At 54.3% G+C, this 23,314-nt stretch overlaps 1 protein-coding gene across 1 annotated transcript in view; it reads right to left on the bottom strand.

Annotated features, from left to right (window-relative positions):
• The window catches only part of SND1 (staphylococcal nuclease and tudor domain containing 1), a 242,458-nt gene that overhangs the window by 8,985 nt on the left and 210,159 nt on the right, over positions 1 to 23,314 (bottom strand). The window contains exon 17 of the mRNA XM_048499490.1: positions 7,751 to 7,939. Within this exon, the coding sequence (XP_048355447.1) occupies positions 7,751 to 7,939 (189 nt within the window). The remainder of the gene's footprint in view (positions 1 to 7,750; positions 7,940 to 23,314) is intronic.

Below are 23,314 nucleotides of genomic sequence, written 5' to 3'. Positions count from 1 at the left end.
CACAGAGCTCGTCATGTGATAATAATGCAATTATTTCAGGGAGATTATTAGCACTAAACCTAAGGCCTAGTTTTGGGGAAGCAGTGTAGGTAACCCTGTGAAGCGCTGTTAAACCCCACTGATTTTCATGGGAAGAACAAAAGCATGATCCTTTACCTGGGAGTAAGCTCAGTTGCTGGCAATGGGGCTTGCTTCTGAGTAAACCCTCCTAGGGTCGTGATTCACCCATTGCAAGAGTTGCACGGTTGCTTCAAAGCAAAACCACCAAGCTTACTCCTGAGTAACACGAGCCTTGGAGCCAACCGTTTTTCTATACTAAAACCTCAGTATTCGGGTTAAATTGCCGTGTTGGCACTTTGCGATAAATAAGTGGGTTTTGGGTTGCAGTTTGGGCACTCGGTCTCGAAAAGGTTCCCCATCACTGCTCTATCTTATCCACACAAGATCCACCCTCATACTCCAAAATTACTAAGTTTAATACCAACAAGATGGGTGTGGAAGGCGTGACCTGGGATAAGGTGCCACCAATTCTGGCTGGGGAGGAGAAAAGCTCTTTAGTGTGTGTGTGAGGGGGGGGGGGGCTGAGACCCAGGCCAACCGCTCAATAAGCAGGTGGCAGTAAGGGCTGGGAGCGGTTTTAATGAGCTTCCACTGAATAACCACCCACAGCCTGGTCACTGCGATGCATACCCAGGCTACATGTAGATTAGATGGCTGCAGTGTACTCTATGTGGGACTACGCTTGAACACTGCTCATAAACTTCAACTGGTAAAGATGGCTGCAACCAGGGTGTTTAAAACGTGATGTTATTATGCAGGCTGTCTCAGTGGCCTTTGTAAAGACAGAAAGGCAGCATATACATTTTGTAAATAAATACGTTCGTTCTGGAGATTTTGGTGAAGGAGTTTATTAAAAGCACTCTGGGAATGGCTCTCTCTCTCTCTCTCTCTCTCACACACACACAAACACCTTTGTCCACAGATCTGTCAACCCTCTCAAAGAACTCTAAAGCCCCGATGAGCAGGGCCTGACTTTGCTGAAGCCACATGGACGTTTCTTGAGCAGGTGATATTCCTCTACATCATAGATGTCAAACTCGCGGCCCTCCAGGTGTTATGGACTACAGTTCCCATCATCCACTGCCAGCATGATGCTGGCAAGGGATGATGGGAACTATAGTCCATAACATCTGGAGGGCTGCGAGTTTGACACCTGTGCTCTACATGCTTTATCCTCTCTGTAATAACAGTTTCTACTAAATATGTTGGAAGTAACAATGTCCAGAGGTGCAAAGGAACTGAGAAGCCCCACTAGGGGGCAGGCAAGGGGTCAGCTAGAGAGGGCTAAAATTAATGACCCTTCCGTCCTTTCATGCCACCTCTTGTCTGTCCTTAGTCTGATACTCTCAGGTCTAATATTCTGCTTCTTCTCGGAAGTCTCCTCTCCCTCCTTCTGGAGCTAGTAAGGCAGTTGAAGGCTATAAGTCTCCCAGCTTTCCTATCTGGAATGTAGTTCCCTAATAAACACTGACCACTGCCTTTCAATCAGTGAGTCTGCCACTTGTCTGTGTAACTCACAATCTGCCAACAAATTATACTCAGAAAAATTGGCTATCTTGGAATTTCTTGGATCTCCTCTGGATCCCTTTTAAAAAACTGACATTACAGCTGCCGTCTCCAAGTCCTTGGTAAGGGAGGGTCATTTTACAGGTCCATCAAAACTAGGACCAAGAGGCTTAGAGACAGCTTCTACTCTAGAGCTGTGGCGATGCTGAACTCCGGGGCTTCGTGTTGATGTGTTTGGGGCTGTGTAGGGGTGGGTGGAGGAAGGGGAAAGGGAGGGTGGGGTATGAGTCTGAAATTGTGGGCATCGAGGAATGCTGCTGTAAATTTCGTTGTGTGTGCACAATGACAATAAAATGCTTATGCTTTAGCAAGATGAACCATTTGACGTTTGAGTTCCTTATCCCTCTGGTGTAAGCCAACTGGACTCCGGGGGGTGCCATGTTTTTATTGCTCCCGCTATTTGCCTCAGTTCTTCTGGCACCCTTCCTGACACAGCCAGGTTCCACATGGGTAGCAGCCCCACATTTCACATGGCTTACAGATGCAAATAATTACTTCTGTTGTTACTCTGGAGTCTCCCTGTCTTCCTTTAGCAATCCTTCCATCCCTTCATCACCCAATGGCTCCGCCACTCCCCACCCGGGTCCTCACTTCCAGTGTACTGGAAGACACTCTTACAGTTTGTCTGAATGGTTCTAGTAATATGTGGCTCATAGTCTCTTTTTGTTCACCTTCCCAGCAATGTACATTTCTGTGCCAGGGCCCTCTTTCTTGTTCACCCTATTTGTGGAAGAATGCAGCTTTTTAAAGCGTGATCCATCTCCCCGTGCTCCCACGGTTTGTTCATTCGATTGTTCGTTCGTTCGTTCGTTCCTTCCTTCCTTCCTTCCTTCCCCTCTCTCTCCCTTGTCTCTCTCCCTGGACCTATTTTAATCTCCTCTGCTCCCTTCTCAGCCTCCAGGCTGTTTGGCCCTGGGGAGGCCTGGGTCAGATTTGCCCCCTCCTCAAAGTCACACTCGGTGGCCAGTGGTTGGGAATAGAAGGTGCCGAGGGTGTGCTCGCTACCCCCGACCTTCTGAAGGCTCGGCTTGGGAGTGTCTTGGGAGCACCCTCTGATATACGGTAAGCTGCTTACTGCAGCTGAAGGCCAGCTGATGAGGGTGGGTGAGGAGAACCATCACCTCCAAATCGGATCTCTCCATCATCTGGGTGGCAGTAACAAGGGACCTGGGAATGGGGGGGTGGGGGAGAAAGGCAGAAAGCAGCGTCTGTGTGAGGGGGTGGGCAGGGCCTTCCTTGTCCATCCTCCCATGACTGCTACCTCCTCCTCTTCCTCCCTCTTTGTTTGTCCTGCTTCTGCCGTCACTCCCTAGGAGGTCTCTCTTGCAGCCTCCTCCTCCTCCTCCTCCTCTTCAACTCTGGCTGCCACCACTACCGCCTGCGCACTGTGGCACTGCTTGAGGGGTTGCTTGGCAACCCCCGTAATGGAACCTGAGATCTCGTGATGCTAGCTTATGAGACCCCCCCGCTTTCCCCCCTCTTTTCACTCCCTTTTTACTGTTTGGATTTCTCTGCAAACCTGGGGTTCACAAACACACACTCCTGTACATGGCCCCATTGTGCAGATTTCCTGATCTGCACTGAGGCCACATGGAGAACACGGCCAGCGCTGCCTTCCACGGACTCGGATCTTTGGTCTCCGTGCCACCGGCTGCCGGGTCCTTTCGCTGGAGGTGCGGGGGCCTTCCGCCTGCCAAACAGAGGCTCTGCCAGTGAGCCAGGCGGCCCCTCCCCTCCCATGCTAACAAGCAACTTGTAAACATTATTTCTCATGCTCACTGCTGCAATTCACAGTAGCTAGAAAGCATTTGTGGATACAGGACAGTGATGGCGAACCTTTTCGAGACCGAGTGCCCAAATTGCAACCCAACACCCACTTATTTGTCGCAAAGTGCCAACACGGCAATTTAACTTGAATACCGAGGTTTCCATTTAGAAAAAACAGTTGTCTCCAAGGTGTGGGTTACTCGGGAGTAAGCTTGATGGTAGTCAGTGGCTTTGCTTTGGAGCAACCGTGCAACATTTCACATGAGTGAATCACGACCCTAGGAAGGTTTACTCAGAAGCAAGCCCCATTGCCAGCAACCGAGCTTACTTCCAGGTAAAGGATTGAGCTTTAGTTCTTTGCATGAAAATCAGTGGGGTTTAACAGAGCTTAACAGGGTTACCTACACTGCTTCCCCAAAACTAGGCCTTAGGTTTAATGCTAATAATTGAGCCCAGGCCAGCCTAGATGTGTGTGTGGGGGACTCTGTTTGCACGTGCCCACAGAGAGAGCTCTGAGTGCCACCATAGGTTCGCCATCACTGATATAGGAGCATAGATAAGTTGTTTAGCTGTCTGAAGCCTACAAGGTAGTGAATTAGCCGAGAATGAGAAGCTGAATAAAAGGGACAGTTGGGTATTATTAGGGACAGAAGCAGACGATTCTGAAGGGTCGGAAGGTCAGGCCCCGAACTCCAGGAAAGGCACTCTGTGTTTTGCAATCATCTGAGGAAAATTAACTGCTCATGCTTTCATAGTAAACGTTAAAGGTGTCACAGATGCATTTTAATAAAGGATAAAATGTAGGCAAAGGTTCTCTCGTAGTATTTATACATGCGCTACACCCACACGAAAAAGAAACGTCACTGTGACTGTATCGCTTGCCGGAAGATTAGTGATCTGCTACTGGAATGCTAACTAGAAGTACGAGGACAGCACACTCGTAATTGTGTGTTCTAGCTTCAACATTGTTTGGTGTACCCGGCATTATTCTCCCATCTTGTCATTCCTGCATTGCTGTATTCCTAGTGCAACATTCTCTAATTTTGCTGGCCGCGTGTCTTGTATTGTTCTTACGACACCGACTTCAGCCTTGAGCCTCGGTGAGAAAACGTGGCTTGAAATGGACAAATAAAGCAAGTTGCCTCTTCTGAAATCAAGTAGGGACCACTGTTTCCCATCAGGGCAACAACACGGGCTACTGAGCATGACACAGGACCAAGTGCAGGACTGGTTGGGTGAACAACAGTCCTGTGCAGAATCTGGGAATTTGGCCTCTTAGAATCAAAGAATTATAGAGTTGGAAGGGGCCGTAGAGGCTGTGCAGGATCGTCCTAGAGCACCCCAGACCAGAGTTTGCCCAGCCGCTGCTTAAAGGCTGTGCATGAGGGGGAGCCCCCCACCACTGTTGCAAAACTCTTCGTGTAAAATTATTTCCCTAATATCCAGTTAGAACCTTTCTTGCCATAATTTATACCCATTATTGTGAGTCCTGCCTTCTGCTGCCAACAGGATCAGCTCCCTGCCTTCCTCTGAGCGACAGGTCCCCCCTCAACCTCCTCTTCTCCAGACTGAACATCCCCACGTCCCTCAGTCTTTCCTCCAAGGTCTTCCTTAAGACAGGAGCACCCAGGTGCCCAGTTTCTGCAAGGGTCCTTTGGGCTGCTGGCCTTCTTTTTCTTTCTTTCTTTCTTTCTTTCTTTCTTTCTTTCTTTCTTTCTTTCTTTCTTTCTTTCTTTCTTTCTTCCTTCCTTCCTTCCTTCCTTCCTTCCTTCCTTCCTTCCTTCCTTCCTTCTTTCTTTGTGCCAAGATCACTTCCAAAGATCACTTCCAACTTCTGCTCAAGCAGTGAACAGCAGGAGCCCAGAACTGACCGGGCACCTGACCACCCCCTATCCCGTCCATAAAGGTTTTGTGAGGAGTTTTTCTCCCATTATGTCCCTTCTTGGATTTACAGATCACCTCCACCCCAGGACGCCCTTCTGCGTGCCTTCTCTATTGTTGATGGCCAACGACGGCTGCATGCCGCCGATTTCCCCACCCCACAAGGCATCTATCTTGTCATTTTCATGCTAAGCCCTTCATTTTTACTCAGCGGCTTCAAGCACCAACAGACCTCCTCCCCTTTTGGTCTCCCTCAACAGCTGCCATTTCCTGACATGCTCCTTCCTTCAAGTATTAGCACACAAAATCTGGACCTGTACGCTACCTGGCTCTTCAGAAGGGAGCACCTTCAGCCAAAGGCTCCCCTGCACCTGGCTGGATTTCCCCCAGGAGTTTGCGCAGAGGTTGTATTACCTGGCAGCGGCCCAGCTCCACCTCTGCGCTGGCGATGCCCGTGTCTTTGGCACAGCTCAGCCCCCCCCCCCATTCTCCTATGCTGAACAACCCGAATCACTGCTCACGGCAGCGGCAGCTCGTCTAGGCATTTACATCCCACCTTTCCACACACCTCAAGGCAACTTACAGGTGACAGTTGAAACATTACCCTTTAAAGCACACAAAACGAAGCCCCCAATAGCTCTCCCTTCCCACAAAAGATCCTGCAGTCTATCTCCCGGCAAGAGGCCTTGAAGGACCTCCTCAACCTCCTTAGGGGGCCAACTCCTCAAAGCAGGAGCCAGGAGGATGGAAAGGCCAATGGTTCTGGTTGATGCCAGGCAGGTAACCTCACCCAGGTGATCAGTCGCAGGTGGCCGCCTGAGAAATGGGAGTTGGCACGCAGGGGCAGGCTGGAGGAGATAGCTTCAGGACTCTTGTGCTGTGTGGGGCTTTAAAGGTTGTAACCGAAGCCTTGATACAGAAAGTAACTGAGATAAAGCGGCCCCTCATGTCTGCCTGTCCAGCTGGCCAGGCACGTGGAACTCGTGGCAACCCTCTCTGCACGATGCCACTCTTTGGCTTCCTGTCCCCTCCACGACCAGCATCCTCGGAGCCACTGCACACCTGGGCTACCCCCACATACACCTGCATGGCATGTGAAGCCTTTCTCCCAGGCAGGTATGGTGCCGTGTGGCCCAAACTCCAGCCATGCAGCCATCTCCACCTTTCCAAAGGTCTATGGAGGTTTCATGTGATTTACATGACTTATAAGACACCCTTCCCTACCCCTGTGCTGCGGTGTGAGTATCTGCAGGGTGAGAGCATCGCAAGCCATGGCCAGAGCGGCCTCCTGCTCCTCAGCCTGACGTCCTGCAGCCAAAGACCTTCGTTCTTCCAGACAGCAGAGGGGCCGTGAGGATGCAAGAGGACCCCCCCCCTCCCCCCGGCCTGGCCGATCCCTGGAATTCTCCCATGTCCCTCCCTTCCCTTCTCATTTTCTCCTCATCAGCAACCACAGCCTCTAGGGAATGTCTACTGACCCCGCAACTTCTGGAGGGTGGGAGGGTGTGCCCACCCCCTCCCCACTGGCCGAGGCCTCCCCCTGCTTCCTGCCCTCTGACTCAGGCGCTCCGATTAGGTGAAGCTGAGCATGAGAAGGGCCTGACTTCCTCACCTCTTCATCCCCCCCCCCCCCCCCGCGGTATCTGTGTTTCTGCAGCTGGCACAGGTGGGGGCTGCTCACAGCGAGCAGAGTGGGGGCACAGCTCCAGTGGTGGGATCCAAACATTTTAGTAACAGGTCCCCACGGTGGTGGGATTCAAATAGTGGCGCAGCGCCCATGGGGCGGGGCGGGGCATTCCGGGGGCGTGGCATTAATAATTTTTCTGTTGCTGTAAAAAACTCTTACTGTAAAAAAAAAAGTTCCTAATTTCCAGCTGGTATCTTTCTGTCCATAATTTAAGCTCATTACAGCAAGTCCTATCGTCTACTGCCAACAGAAACAACTACTTCTCCTCTAATTGACTTCCTGTCAAATACTTAATACTTTCAAATACTTAATTTTGTTTCTAGAAATCAAAAGAAGGAGACTTTCCTTAAACAAGGAACTTTACCATAGTTCTAAGACATGTTTTTAAAACAGCTCAACAGGGAGAATGATCCCGTTTTCTACCTTCGCTAACCAGCCACATAGGAAACAACAGGGCTTTATGATTTTTGGACCTAATGGGATTTCTAACGGAAAAGCAGACCCAATGAGTAACCCCCTCTCGGCACACACAAATAATGAGTAACCCCCTCTCGGGAACTGGTGAGAATCTGCTGGGTCCCACCTCTGCACCTCTCCCTTGCCCTACTGAAGCTAACCAGCGGGGCACAGCGGTGAGAGGGTCAGGCTAGGGTCTGGAAGACACCCAGGTGGGGCTTGGTGACTGTGGGCCAGCCCCCCCCCCCACATCTCAGCCGAAGCTCCCAACTCACAGGGCTGCTTGGGGGGAAATCACTGACCCCCCCCCCCCCCCCGCTGCCAGCCGCCTACCTTCTCCTTCTTCTGCTTGGCGGCTTCCTCGGCCGCCAGGAGGGGCTTGTAGTAGTTGCTGCGCTCGGCCGTGAAGTGCACCTTGGAGAGGGCCTGCTCCACCAGGGCCACGGAGAGGTTCACGCCGTCCACGTGCAGCCAGCCAATGAAGTTCCCCGCTTTGTCCATGCTTTCCACCTCCACCTCCACCTGCCGGAGACAGAAGGGGCGGGGCAGTGAGCAGATTGCTTATGTCAGAGAGGCACAGGCTCCCACGTATGCCCACGGGACAGGGTCACCCGCTGCCCCCGCCCGTGGCTCCCCAGCCACCGGCCGGCAGCCACACTCCTCAGCTCCCCGGCCAGGAGTACCAGTGCTGGAGCCCCCGCAGGGCCCAAGAGCTCTCCAGCCTCAGGGGCCGGACCGCCGGTGAGTCTGTGCCGGGGGCAGCCGGCCGGGCCCTGACCATGCGGCCTGGCCTACTCAGACTCTCCAGAGCCCCAGGTGGACAAAGGCCTTTCCCATCCCCTCCTGCCCGACCCTTTTCCCCTGGAGGTGCCGGGGGCCAGACCTGGGATCTCCTGCGTGCCCACCAGAGGCTCGCCCACGGAGCCACAGCACAGGAGGCCGATCTGGGTCAGGGGGCGGCACAAAGGGAGGCCCCAGCCTGGCTGACAGCAGCAGCCACAAGAGGCCCACTGAGCTCGCAGGAGAGCAGTGGTGCCCAGGAGAGCAACACAGCCTCCTTAGGGGGGCCGCAGAAGCATCCTCTTCCCATCCAGGCGCCCAGTTTCAGCCCCCCTTCTTATCCCCACCAGACCAGCCCGTGGAGCAGCAGTGGCGTAGGAGGTTAAGAGCTCGTGTATCTAATCTGGAGGAACCGGGTTTGAATCCCCGCTCTGCCGCCTGAGCTGTGGAGGCTTATCTGGGGAATCCGGATTAGCCTGCGCACTCCCCCACACATGCCAGCCGGGTGACCTTGGGCTAATCACAGCTTCTCGGAGCTCTCTCAGCCCCACCCACCTCACAGGGTGTTTGTTGTGCAGGGGGAAGGGCAAGGAGATTGTCAGCCCCTTTGAGTCTCCTGCAGGAGAGAAAGGGGGGATATGAATCCAAACTCTTCTTCTTCTTCTTCTTATGTCAGAGAGGTATTTCGGGGGCTGCGGGGAAAGCACAGAGCGCTGAGGCCACCCCCTCCCGCTTCTGCCATGACAGCCTTCTGCGTCCCCCAGCATCAGGGAGACAAGGGGCCTGGTGGGGGCGGTGCTTGGGATCGGGGGCGGGGATGGAGCTTGGGTGCCCCCCTGCCGTCCTGCAGCCGCCCGTCCTGGAGCCAGAATCGGACGCCCGGGGAGCCCAGCCCAGCCCACCCGGCCATAAAGCGCTGCCCTCCTGACAACAAACACTTGTAGTCATTTAAACTGCTTCAAGCTCGATTAAGCAATAAAATGGATGTCTAAATATGCCGGAGTGTGATGAGCCTCCCAGGGAAGGGCTCCGTCTTGGCCAGAGGCAGCAGGAGGAGGCCGGCCGGGCACGGGCAGCGAGGGGCAGGGGGGCAGCCAAGTCCTGCCCCCCCCTCAGTGCCCACATCCTGCTTCGATCCTGGAGAAGCTGCCCAGGGAGGCCCTCGGGGTCTCTTTCCAGACAGGGAGCTCCCTACAAGCGGAGCAGGTGAAGCCCCCTGCGGAATGGGCGGGGTGTTGGCTCCTCACTCCACTGCCCACCCGGCCTGCTCCATCCCCCTCCCCCCACAATTCGGGGGAGGCAAGAACAAGACGTGGTCCTTGGTGGGTTCAGCCCTCCACTTGCCCTGTGGGGTCCAGCACAGCTTGCCTTCTTGCTGGCATCTGCCCATCCTGGGGGAGGACAGGCAAAGAAGCCCCCCCGCATTGCCCCGACAATCTTGTTGCAGCAGTGGCGTAGGAGATTAAGAGCTCGTGCATCTAATCTGGAGGAACCGGGTTTGATTCCCCGCTCTGCCGCCTGAGCTGTGGAGGCTTCTCTGGGGAATTCAGATTAGCCTGGGCACTCCCACACACGCCAGCTGGGTGACCTTGGGCTAGTCACAGCTTCTCGGAGCTCTCCCAGCCCCACCCACCTCACAGGGTGCTTGTTGTGAGGGGGGAAGGGCAAGGAGATTGTCAGCCCCTTTGAGTCTCCTTCAGGAGAGAAAGGGGGGATAGAAATCCAAACTACTCCTCCTGCTCCTCCAAAATATATTGACATATTGTTAATGTATTGTTGTTAATGTATGGATATAATGTATTGATATAGTATGGATTTAGGATTGATATGGATCGATATGTATTGATGTAGTGCTGCTGTTATTGTTATTGACTAATTGCTAGGTCTGATGTGTTCAAGTCGCCATCTGTAATTTGTTTCTTATTTCACAGTTCTCATGTATTTTATTGGTATTTATTCTGTATAATGTATACTGGCCGATGCTGCTCGATGCCCTGAGCCCTACGGGGATGGGTGGGGTATAAAACAAAAAATACAATACAATACAAAAAGTCATCTGGGGCGCCTGACAAGAAGGCCAGGAGGCTCCTTGTGGAGACGGAGCAGTCAGGGGAGGAGGGGGTCCAGCATGCCCCCTCGGGAGGTGCTCCAGGTGCTCGGCAGCAGCAGCAGCAGCAGCAGCAGCAGCAGCTGCAGAAGGCCATTGCTTTCACCTCCTGCCTGTGAGCTCCCAAAGGCACCAAGTGGGCCACTGCGAGTAGCAGAGAGCTGGACTAGATGGACTCTGGTCTGATCCAGCTGGCTTGTTCTTATGTTCTTATGAGGAGGGAGCAGCATTTGGAACAGGTTGAGTGGCAGAAAGCAGAAGGGGCACGAAGGGCCCTTTCTCACCGTGGAGGGCCTCCCAGGGGCCTCCTTAGGATTGGTGTTCTTCAATCTGCCCAGAAATGACCTGCAGTGTGAGGGGAGCAGGGAACTGCCCAGATTTGCCAGTGACACCAAATGACTGAGGGCCAGGAGAACGACTCTGGGCCCCGCAATTCAAGAAGGACATTGACAAGCTGGGACGGGTCCAGAGGAGGACGACCAACATGGTCAAAGGTCTGGAATCTGTGCCCTGCAAGGAGAGACTTCAGGAGCTGCGGATGTTTTGTTTGGCGAAGAGAAGGTTGAGGGGGAACATGAGAGCCCTGTTTAGATATTTGAAGGGATGTCATGTCGGTGAGGGAGAAAGCTTGTTTTCTGCTGCTCCAGAGACCAGGAGTCATGGGTTCAAGGTGCAGGAAAAGAGATTCCACCTAAACATCAGGAAAAACGTCCTGACCGTCAGGGCTGTTGGATAGTGGAATGCACTGCCTCGGAGAGTTGTGGAGTCTCCTTCTCCGGAGGTTTTTTAGGAGAGGCTGGGTGGCCATCTGTCAGGAGTGCTTTGCTTGTGTGTTCCTGCATGGCAAGGGGTTGGACTGGATGGCCCTTGGGGTCTCTTCCAGCTCTATGATTCTCCAAACTGGGGGAGCAGCTGACAGAAGGGAACAGGATCTTCAGTGTCCGTGTGCAATGTTGAGTGCTGGCCCCCCAAACCCTAACCATGTTTACCCTGATGGGATCAAAATGGGCAGAGGCTGGCCAGGAAAGAGGCATTTGGGCTGAGGCAAAGATTAGCTCACAGCTGGGATGAAAAAGAAATGCTAGAGCCGTGGTGGCAAACCTTTGGCACTCCAGATGTTATGGACAACAACATATCCACAACATCTGGAGTGCCAAAGGTTCGCCACCACTGTGCTAGAGGGATTGTCTGGCAGCAGGAGGGCCTCTCTCCGGGTACCTTTGTCTGGATCCACGACACTGGGGAGTGGCCTCCTGCGTACCCCAGCTCAAGAAGGGCTTTGGGGAGCCGGAAAAGGGGCAAGCGAGAGCCATGGGATGCCCAACAACTGAGAGTGTTAGCCGAGGAATGAAAGAGACGCCCCCCCCCCCCCCAAAGCGCAGGCGGGCACAAGGGGTCCAGGAAGAAGATGAGAGGCCTTTTTCTCCCCACTTCGCAATGCTGGAATTTGAGCCCCCAATGACAGTGAGTGGCACGAGATTCCAGGCAGGCAAAGCAAGCCCACTCAAGATCCGTGCGCGTACAGAGCAGGGGCTGCTGGCCAAATGCTAGGAAAGGGGCTGAGGGCCTTCCCGGTGCTCCCAGAGGTGTGAACAAAGCGGTAAAAGCACAAATCCATATCACAGGACACCGACCTACTGCATCTGTGTATGGTTCTCCAGTTGCACAGGGGCAGATAGGAAGGCGCTCCAAAGGGTGATCACTACTGCACAAAGGATTATCGGCTGCCCTCTTCCCTCCTTGGAAGAACTCTATAATTCCCGAAGCCTAAAGAAAGCCCAACATATTCTGAGAGACCCGTCTCATCCAGCACACTCTCTTTTTGAACTGTGACCATCCGGCAGACGATACAGGTCTACCAAAACTAGGACAAAGAGGCTTCGAGACAGCTTCTGCTCTAGAGCTGTGGCTAGGTTGAACTCCATGGCTTCGTGTTGATGTGTTTGGGGCTGTGTAGGGATGGGTGGAGGAAGGGGAAAGGGAGGATGGGGTATGAGTCTGAAATTGTGCGCATCGAGGTACGCTGCTGTAAATTTCGTTGTGCATGCACAATGACAATAAAATGCTATGCTTATGGTGGTCTTCTGAAGCAACAAAGAAGGTGGCCTGGCCCCAGCACTTGCGGGGGGGGGGGGGAGGGGGGGGGGGGGGTGTTTCTGTGTCCCCCCAGCAGGGTCCCCTCCCTGCAGACCAGGAGCAGAGAGGCTGGCTGGCTGGCTTCCAGCTGAGATGCTCAGTCATGCTGGCTGCCCAGGGGCCCAGCGGAGAAACCTTCAACATGACAGGCTGATTGACAGGATTTGCTAGGTAAACACACCCACACCCGCCAATCACGCGGATGTCTTTACCCTGACAAATATCCATTGGCAACAGAGTTTGCACAGCTCCAATGTCAACTCCACCCCTGGCCCCTGCTGGGGAAAGGGCCCCGGCGGCAGCAGGGACAGTATCTCTCCTGCACCCCGCCCCCCCCTACAGAAAACGAGTGGCTTGCCAGAGCCCCTTCAGTGCCCCCCTTTGCCCTGCTGGGCTGGAACACGCAGCAGCACATTCAGAGGCGCGGGGAGAATCTGGTGTGGGGAGTTGCTGTGAGGGCCTCAGCTCAATGAAAAAGGCTTCAACAGAAAGAGCCAACTGCAACTGCGGGGGGGGGGGGGCAGGGGGGCAGTCTGACTGGGAAAGCGCCGGGTCAGGCCGTGGCCTGCAAGGAATTCCACATCCCACCAGATGAGGGAAGGCTGCTCTTGGCCACACATTGCTTGTGCTGAGCCTCGCAGGTCCACACACGCCCACACCCACGAGTGCCAGGAGAGCCCCTCTGCGAGCGGCCCCGTGCAAGAGAAGGGGTGCAGGCCCAAGGATGACGCTGTGATGGGCAGCAGAGATTCCACCACCACCACCACCCCTTTCAAGGCTCAGGTCTGGGAAGCCCCTGAGCTGCGGATCCCCGTTCCCTTCTGCTCTGGAAAGCCCCAAACCTCCCTTTAGAAACTGAGATGCCAGAGTTTCCAGGCAAGGCCGGCCTCTGAGAGAGAGAGAGAGAGAGAGAGAGAGAGAGAGAGAGAGAGAGAGACACACACACACACCCCGGAGCTGTTCTCGTCCCATCCCGTCTCCCCCACCACCACCACCCCCCGCCGTCCCAAATCTTCAGGGGGGACAGAGGAACTGGCAGCAGCTTCTGGTGACCCTCCATGCCCAGCAACTCCACTATCCCCCTTGCCCCATGGGCAGCCTATGACGGCAATATGGGCAATGTCACCCACGAGGCGCCCTTCCCTTGCAGGGGACCCGGCCGAAGGCAGAGGTGGCCTCCTTGGGCGGGTCCTGCAGCAGCAGCAGCAGCAGCAACTGAGGCTCCAGGACAAGCTGCCCACCCCAGAGGCCACGAGCCCCTTCACGGGTGCCCCAGGGCAAGGGGTGGCCTCGGCAGTGCCCACGGACACCCCTGCAGACGCCTCTGGCACCCCTAGATCAGGAGAGACGCAGGCGGCCCACGGACACCCTGTGCGCTCAGCACAGTCTGGGGAAGGGCAGGGTCAGAAGAGGACGATCGCGAACGAGCCGCCCCATTCAAGGGCCCCAGCCCCAGCCTCCTCACGACAAGGGAAGCAAGAAGGGTGGCTCGTGGGGCAGGGCCTCAACACGACCTGGCTCATGGGGCAGAACGTACGGGGTGAGACCACAGAGCTCCTCCCTCTTCAGCCCACCCCTCCCATCAGATCTGCAGATGGTGGCAAGCGGAAGAGGAGCGGTCCTGGCCTCCTGGCGGCCCACGGGCAGACGGCAGACCAGGGCCCTGCAGGGAGCTGGCCACGCTCACGCGAGCAGCAGAACGGCCGGCTCTTTCGGCCCGTGGCCTCAGCACAGGGCAAGCTTTGTTGCCCCCGGGACCCTCCTGTCCTGACCTGCTCTCTTGGATTCACCGGAACACAACCCCAAACGCAGCCCCCAAGCCCTGGCCGGCGAAACTGCTGCGCGGGCAGAAGAGCAGCCGAGGAGACGCAAGCGAGTTCTCGTTAAGCAAACGAAGCAGCTTCGTGAGGCTCTGGAGGACTCGGCCTGCCTGGAGAAGCCAAGAAGGAGCCAGAATGGGACGGGCAGAGGTCGGCAGCAGCCCAGAATGCCAGGGGGAGAGAGGAGGCCTGGCTATCAGGGATTGGCAGTAGGTAGCCCTAGCCTGGCACGTCACTTGCCCATCTGGACTTGGCACCACCCGTGGAAACCACACCCCTAGCCCAGGGCAGCATGGACCTCCCCTTGCAGACACCCAGCGAGGGAGTCCCAGGGCTCGTTGCCTTCGAATATAGAGGTATTTACCGTTAGCTGGGTGTGACACACAGTTCATGAATGTATATTTCCCAAGTTGGCTTCTACTGGAACATTAACAGGTTTGGATTTAATGTACTGTCAAAGGCTTTCACGGCTGGAATCACCAGGGTGTTGTGGGGAGATCCTCTGAAGATGCCAGACACAGAGGCAGGCGGGACGTCAGCAGAAGATGCTACCGGGACACGGCCAGACAACGCGGAAACCCCACAACACCCAGGCTTGGATTTATTTTGGTTCGAAGCATGTCCAGCTCCTTCCGTAACTTGCCACCCATTCACAGTTCAGTGGTGCAGCCCTGAGAAAGGTCAGTGGCCAGATCTGCATCTAACTGCAGCTGTCTATTATTCGATGTTACAATGAGTTATGAATCGCTGGTCAAACACCCAAAAACCTCAGGACAGAACGGCACACAAATGGCTTCTGCTTGAATAGCACCGCAGCAGCCTCTCCTGATTCTGTGAACCCAGGCAGCTCGTGAGAGGGAGGGCGGGAGGCATGAACCGGGGTTCGGCTCTTGTGGCCTTTTCTTGCGGGCCCAGGGGAAGGCTGGTTGGTTGCCACATTGGGGTCACAAAGGAATGGCCGGGGGCCCAGAAGGCTGGGCTTTTCTCTTCTGGGCATGGGGCAGCGGTCACTGGGGCAGTGGGGGTAGTTTTGAGTTTCCTGCATTATGATGACCCTGGAGGACCCTTCCAACCTTCTGTTTCCATGATCCCACCCTAGCAGGTCATGCATGCCTGGTCGGTGGGGTAGAGTGGCGAGGGGTACAGTGATGAAGATCTGGGAGACCTGGGTTCAAATCCCCACTCGTGCCATGGAAGCTCAGGGGGTTGGGCCAATCACGTAGGTTCAGCGTGGTCTATCCCACAAGTTCATTGTGAGAAGAAAATGGAGGAGAGGAGAACAATATAAAGCTAAGAAGAAGAAGAAGAAGAAGAAGAAGAAGAAGAAGAAGAAGAAGAAGAAGAAGAAGAAGAAGAAGAAGAAGAAGAAGAAGAAGAAGAAGAAGAGGAGGAGGAGGAGGAGGAAGAGGATTTATATCCCACCTTTCTCTCCTGTAAGGAGACTCAAGCTCCTTTCCCTTCCCCTCCCCACAAGAGACACCTGATGAGGCAGGTGGGGCTGAGAGAGTCCTGAGAGAACTGGGACTAGCCCAAGGTCACCCAGCAGGAACGTAGGAGTGTGGAAACACATCTGGTTCACCAGATAAGCCTCAACAGATCAAGCGGCAGAGCGGGGAATCAAACCGGCTTCCAGATTAGAGTGCACCTGCTCTTAACCACTACGCCACGCTGGCTCTTGTCTGTGCGTCCCCACTGGGGAGAATGATGTATAAAGAAGGTTTCTTAAAAATTGGTAACCTTTTGCGTCACTTGAATCTCTCAGGCCTGGCAGTCCATGAAATCTGCTTCCTTAAAGACTGCAGTTCATTCAGCCAGACAGAACGGAAATGCTGCACGTGCTGAACTGCTCCTAATTGCTATGATTTATGAGCGTTTGCCTGTATTTTTATGATTATTGCATTTTTTAACCATTTCAAGAAAATTAAGATGGATTTTACATGAAGGGCTTACTAAATCACTGAGTGGTTATTGGCACGGGGAACGTGCAGCTTCCGTTCTGAACCAGGAATAAACCAATCCCTGACCCTCCTCCGGTTCAGAGGCCACAATCCACGGAAGGTGAACGTCCCTCCTGACATGCAGCCTCGTGGAGTAGACCTATTCGTGATATTTATACCAACGGATGCCTATTCAGTCAAAAAGGTTTTGTCCTTCGCAGGCTGCTGCTGAACGTAACGGCCCCAGACAGGTGGGTCTGCTGGCCGTTTGGGACGTTCCCCTCCACGGACCTGCCCGATCCCCTTTGAAAGCCACCTCTGCTCCTCCTGCCCATCACGGCCTCCAGCAGCAGCGAATTCCAGAATCCCTTCACTCCTTGTCTGCCCTGAATCTGCCACCCAACAGCTTCCCTGGGTGACCCAAGAGCGAATTTGTGAGGGAAAGCTCTCTGGGCTCCCTTTCTCCACCCCACGAATCATCCCGGTGTATCCCTCTGTCCCCCTTTTTATCCAAAAGTGGAAAGGTCCCAGAAGGTCTTCCGCCGCTCCTTGCCTGGAAGGGGCTCGTGCCTGCCGCTTGGCCTTTTCTTGCGCTCTGCCAGGCATCTTTTTGGAGCTACGGCCACCAGCGCTGCGTACAAGACTCCAAATGAGGTCACAGCATGGCTCGAAGCAAGGAGATTACAATATTGGCCATTTTATTTCCAGTCCCTTTCCTAATAATCCCCTGCACGGAGTTTGGCTTTTTCTCTGCCACTGCACACTGAGTTGGTGTTCCCGTTGCGGTTTCTGCTGTAACCCCCTGATCTCTTTCAGTCTCAGCCACTTCAGACCCATTCAGCACACAATTCATGTTAAGATCTTTTAGTTCCAGTGTGTACTTCATTTGCCAGGTTGCAGACCACTCAACAGATATAGAAGGACCCTCCTGTAGATGTTGGGTTTCATTGTTCTGAATCGTTTGGTATAGTCCACAAACTTATCTACTAAACTGCTCACCCCCAGCGCCAGATAATTTCTGAGCAAATGAAAACGTCCCAGCCCTGACACCATAAGAACATAAGAACAAGCCTGCTGGATCAGACCAGAGTCCATCTAGTCCAGCTCTCTGCTACTCGCAGTGGCCCACCAGGTGCCTTTGGGAGCTCACGTGCAGGAGGTGAAAGCAATGGCCTTCTGCTCCTGCTGCTGCTCCCGAGCACCTGGTCTGCTAAGGAAATTTGCAATCTCGGATCAAGGAGGATCAAGGTTGGTAGCCATAGATCAACTTCTCCATCAATCTGTCCAAGCCCCTTTTCAAGCTATCCAGTCCTCTATGGGACCCCCCTGCTGACTTCCCTCCGTTGCGAGAACTGCTCATGCGTTCCTGCCCTTTGCCTCGTTTTTAATCCACAAGAGAACCCGTCCTCTTATCCAATGACTGCTCAGCGGTCTCGGGGGCCTTTGGTGGGGCTCCCTGTTTTTAAAGCCTTTTGGAAGTCCACGTTCATCACGTCTACCAGGCCACCGTTGTCCACCTGCTCGGTCAGTTCCACAAAGGACTCCAAAAGGCGGGAGAAGCAGGACTTTTCTTGGCGGCAGCCGTGTGGATTTTCCCTCAGCAGGCTTCGTTCCACAATGTGGCTAATCCTTATTTCATTAATGTCTGTCTCCACTAATTTGCCCGGGGCAGATGTTAGGCTGACTGGTCTGTAATTTCCTGGATTCCCCCGAATCTGTTTTAAAAACTGGTGTAACTCTGGCAACTTTCCCACTGACCAATATAGAGGCCAATTTGAATTGCCAGTTACATAAGCAAACGATTTCATATTTGAGCTTTAAACACTTCTGGGTGTACGGACCTGCAGGGCAATTATGGTTGATGGTTGAGCACCACATCCGGATTCCATCTGTCAGCCCCCCACCCCCCTCTTGGCTGCTTGCCCTTTTTCTATCTGTTTTCCTGGTCCTTCCCTTTTTGGACCAGTATAAATGGGGTTGGTTTTTACTACCCTTCCCTTAATGATTTTACAGTGCTGACCCACGGGAACCTATGGACTTTAATGAGATTTTACGGTATTAATTTAGTTTGAAGTTGTACAACACCTTGCGCCTATTTGGGGAAGGGCATCTTATAAGTCAAATACATAAATCACCGTTCAGTTTGCCTAGAAACCCTAGGCCAGAGTTTCCCAACCTTTTCAACGTCACAGTACCCTTGACCTCGCTCTTCATATCTCAGGGCACCCTTGAGGTTCGTTTGATTTTTTAAAAAACATTTTTTAGGGTTTTTCCCTGTTTTTGGCCTGTAGGTGGGGGGAGTGGCAAACAGGAGGAGGGGAGGGGAGGGAAAGCAGCGTTGACAGCCGCGTTGTTTGTTTGCCGAAATTCGGCACGGATTGGGGGAATTTAAAGGGAGAGCTCCCTTTAAATCTACCCCCCCCCCAATCCACGCCGAATTTAGGCAAATAAAACAATGCTGTTTTTCAGTGTTGTTTAAAGGGAGCCCATGAGGCTTCCAAACCCCCCCCCCCCACTTCAAAAGCCATTTGATTCCAGTTGGGCGGGCAGGCGGTAGCATTGTCATGGTACCCCTGGGACGTGCTCATGGTACCCCAGGGTACCACGGAACCCTGGTTGGGAATCACGGCCCTAAACCTTCATCTCTTATCATTACCTGAATCTGACTCAATTTTTCTGATGCTATTCCCAAAAATGGCAGCTCTGTCTTCACACCACATTTCCCACAGTGAAAACAGACACAAATAATTCATTGGCTTCTCCTCTGACCCCCCCCCCCCCCCCGTCACTCTTCAGCTTCTCGGCCATCCAATGGCCCAACCAACCGCCTGGCTGGTTTCCTACCCCTAATAAGTTTGAAAAAGATGTCTTTAGCAACCCACTCCTCAGGTTGGGTTTCTGTTTGCCTTAAGTCAATTGGCATGTTTTCTGCATGGGTCCGTTCTAACCCCCTTGCTGGAGGAACCCCCCTCCCCTCCCTTCTTTTAAAAGAAATCATTTTGCCTTTTACAGCTTCTTGAGGCAAGTTGTTAATCATGCAGGGATCCTGGTAGACTTAGAATAATAGAATCATAGAGCTGGAAGAGACCCTAAGGGTCATCAAGTCCAACCCCCTGCCATGCAGGAACACACAACTGAAGCACTCCTGACAGATGGCCAACCAGCCTCTCCTTAAAAACCTCCAAAGAAGGAGACTCCACCACTCTCCGAGGCAGTGCATTCCCCTGTCGAACAGCCCTGACAGTCAGGAAGTTTTTCCTGATGTTTAGGTGGAATCTCTTTTCCTTCACCTTGAACCCACGACTCCTGGTTTTTACTACCTTTTACTACCCTCTGGAGCAGCAGAAAACAAGCTTGCTCCCTCACCAACATGACATCCCTTCAAATATCTAAACATGGCTCTCATGTTCCCCCTCAACCTTCTCTTCACCAAACTAAACATCCCTATCTCCCTGAGTCTCTCCTCTCGGGCATGGATTCCAGACCATCTACCATTTTGGTGACTCTCCTCTGGACCTGTTCCAGCTTGTCAATATCCTTCTTGAGTTATGGTTCAGTTGGTGGTTCCTTTGCGGACTTGAGGTTTTCCTTCTGTCTGGGCACTGCTTTTGTATTCTGTCATATGTTTTGTAACTCAGCAAGAAAGGTGGGCTAGCAATGAAGTATCCAAATAAACCAACCAGCCAGAAGGGCAGTGCAGTTTCAAATCGCTCCCAGACAGCCTGGAGAGATTGGTTCTGGTGGGTTTTCCGGGGGGCTGCGTGGCCGGGGTCTGGTGGATCTTGTTCCTAATGTTTCGCTTGCATCTGTGGCTGGCATCTTCAGAGGTGTATCACAGAGGGAAGCACCACGCCAGCTCTCAAGAATGAGGAACTAGAAGTGGGCCACAGCCTGATCCAGCCCCCGTGAGCCAGAACAGAAGAGCCAGCAGCGGCGTCCCCTGAACACCGAGGGTCTTCCTTGGCTTGGAGCCAGAGGCATCTCTGCTCCTGCAACGCCTCAGCACAACTGCGTCCCGTGCAGAGTTGGCAACCGGGCCCCCCATGACAGCAGCCCCCCCCCTTCAGGGGCTTGCACAAAGGCCCCTTTGAAAGCCATGGCAGCGAGAGTGGAAGCCGGCCAGCCCGGCCAGCATGCAGGTGGCGTGCCAACCAGCTCCGGCAAGGCAACCCCACCCCCACCCACCCCCGGGCTGGGCAGGAGAGGGGGACAGCCAGGGATGCTCCCCATAGAATCCCTCCGTCCTCTTGGGCTCCCCCACCCCCCACCAAGCAGGGCCCTCGAAGGCCCAGGGAGGGGCAGCTTCTGCCTGGAGGAGCAGAGGCCCAGGAGAGGAGGAGGGGGCTTGAGGGGAAGCAGGAGGGAAGGGGGGGGGCTGCCGCAGCTCCGCCTCGCCACCGGGACTCTTGCTGTTCCCTAGGAGATGCAGCCCCTCGGAAGGAAGAACGAACGGGGCCACGTACAGCTGGCACAACCAACAGCATCCTGGCAGATTCAGCCAGTGTGAAATGGGGGGGGGGAGAGGCATGCCCTGACTGTCTGGGGGGCGGGGGAGATTCTTGTCTCCCAAGGCAACTGACACCCCCTCCTATGGCCGTGGGGGGGGAACGCTTGCCTCTAGGTCATCTGCTGAAGCAACGGCCCCCCTCAGACAGGGGTGGAAGTGCTATCGTTGCCGTTGGGGGCAAATCCCCCCCCCCCCCCCCGCTGCCCATCAAGGACGGGAGACACCCGTCACTACCGGCTGGTGATGTGGCCGCCCGGCTGAGTTACGACTCGCAGGCAGAGCGGCAGTATTTATAGCAGCCCATAAATTTGCTTGACTCCTCATAAGTTGAGGTAATGGGTCATCCTTTAGTGCTTTCTGCTGCGATTTCCGAAACGCCTTTTAATTAGGAGAAAATGCCAGATCGGGCTCTGCAGAGACGCTCGATCCGACAGGCCCAGCACTGCCCCGCGCCCAATTACTCAGCACCGACTCCCCAGGGCACAACCGGGCCAGGACGAATTCTGCTCCAAATACGCTTGCTAAGCGCTTCCCCGCGGAAAGCAGGGCAGCCAGCCGGCATCACCGGCCAGGTGCCCAACACAGCAGCCCAGCCCGGCCCGGCCCACCCCCTGGCGAACCTACAAAGCCCCTGACGGTCTCAGCCCTCCTGCCTGTTCTCATCCGTCACGGAGGCCCCTCTGCCCGGCTGGGGGCTGCTTCTGTCTGGCTGTCTCCACACTTCACCTTCCAGTGGCGTAGGAGGTTAAGAGCTCGTGTATCTAATCTGGAGGAACCGGGTGGGATTCCCAGCTCTGCCGCCTGAGCTGTGGAGGCTTCTCCTGGGAGTTCAGATTAGCCTGAGCACTCCCACACACGCCAGCTGGGTGACCTTGGGCTAGTCACAGCTTCTCGGAGCTCTCTCAGCCCCACCCATCTCGCAGGGTGTTTGTTGTGAGGGGGGAAGGGCAAGGACATTGTCAGCCCCTTTGAGTCTCCTACAGGAGAGAAAGGGGGGATATAAATCCAAACTCCTCCTCCTCCTCTTCCTCCTCCTTCTTCCCAGTACCCCTCCTGCCCATGGCCTGGAGAGTTGTGAAGAGAAGGCAGCGGATTGAAGGGTTTGCCTCTTTCAGTGTTTGGGACCAGCACAAAACTGGAACACCGTTTGCTTACTGCTTTATTTACGTGGGGTTTTTCCTGTTAGAAGCGGCCTTGGGTCCCTCTGGGGAGAAAAGCAGGACATAAATATTTGAACAGACAAGCCCCTTCTGGTGCTGGGGGGCAGGGGGAAGCGCGCCCTCTGATCATGGAAACGGCCTGGGGAAAAGAGATGGCCACAGGGCTGGGTGACCTGGCATTTGGAGTGCATCTGACAGAGCTCGCAGGGAGACCTCGGAGGCAGCGGTCACAGCAGCCAAGAATTGTGGCTTCTCTGACGCCGCGGCATCAATTAGTTCGCGACCATCACAGCTGTCGAAGGCGCCCCGGGATCTGCTGACTCCCAAATCTGCATCTTTACTGTCTCCGGAACAGGTGATTCGTTCCAATGCAACTGCGGTGGTTTGTTCCTTTCTTTTTGCTGATAAAATCTCTTGAATATGTTCCGATTTGGATGCGAGTCGCAACGTGGCTCAGACAGAAGAAATGTCTAATCCATCATCTGGTCGGCTCATGGACCATTTTGACCCGGCTGCCGTGATGGATGTTGGCAGGACCCTGCGATTTGTGAAGGCCCCAACCTGTGCTCTGGATCTTTATCCAACCCGATAAGGAATGCATGCACAAGTTGCTGATGTCCATCATAAATCAGTGGGACTTCGGCTGCTGTCCCGCGACCACACAAGAGCCGGCTGGTTATCCGTTCACTACTTTAAAAAAAAGCTGTCCCTACAGCCAGAGGTGGGATCCAGCAGGTTCTCACAGGTTCCCGAGAGTAGGTGACTAATTATCTGTATGTGCCGAGAGGGGGTTACTAATTGGTGATTTTGCCACGTGATTTTTGCCTTAGTGACGCCCCTCCTCTCAGCAGTAGCGCGCAGAACTTGAAGCAGTCTAGCAGGAGGTGCACCGGTGTGCATGGCAGCCTGCGCCTGCGTGCATTCGTTTCCCGCCCAAGGACCGGCGCAGCGGCTGCGTCCTTGCCACAGCCCCGCCCAGCAATGCCCTGCCCCCGGAATGCCTGGCCATGCCCCCGTTGTGCCCCGGCCAGCCCCATTGGCGCTACGCCACAGTTTGAATCCCACCACCATGGGAACCTGTTACTAAAATTTTTGGATCCCACCACTGCCTACAGCAAAACGGTGTGGTCAATTGCTACTCAGCCATGAATCTGCCCCCTCTGGGCGAGGAGATGGAGAAGGGAGCAGTGGAAGCCCAGCTTGCGTGTGTGTGTGTGGGGGGGGGGGGGTGTCTTGGTCAACTCATAAGCTCTGGGCCCTTCGCAGAAACAGTTCCAGGCTGAGTAATGGATTTAGCTGATGATCTCTGTCTGAATACAGACAACAGTTCTCCCCCTTTGGAGCTCCTATCGAATTTGCCTGCAGCCTTCGACACAGTGGAGACATTTAGAGGTAGAAACAGGTGACAGGTGACGTGCAGCGGACCGGTCCAAATCATTCCTCCAGCCCT

Source organism: Sphaerodactylus townsendi, linkage group LG06 (assembly GCF_021028975.2).
Source record: "Sphaerodactylus townsendi isolate TG3544 linkage group LG06, MPM_Stown_v2.3, whole genome shotgun sequence".
Classification (NCBI taxonomy): Eukaryota; Metazoa; Chordata; class Lepidosauria; order Squamata; family Sphaerodactylidae; genus Sphaerodactylus; species Sphaerodactylus townsendi.
The sequence above is the reverse complement of the archived record's forward strand: the minus strand, read 5'-3'. Positions and strand labels throughout refer to the sequence as shown.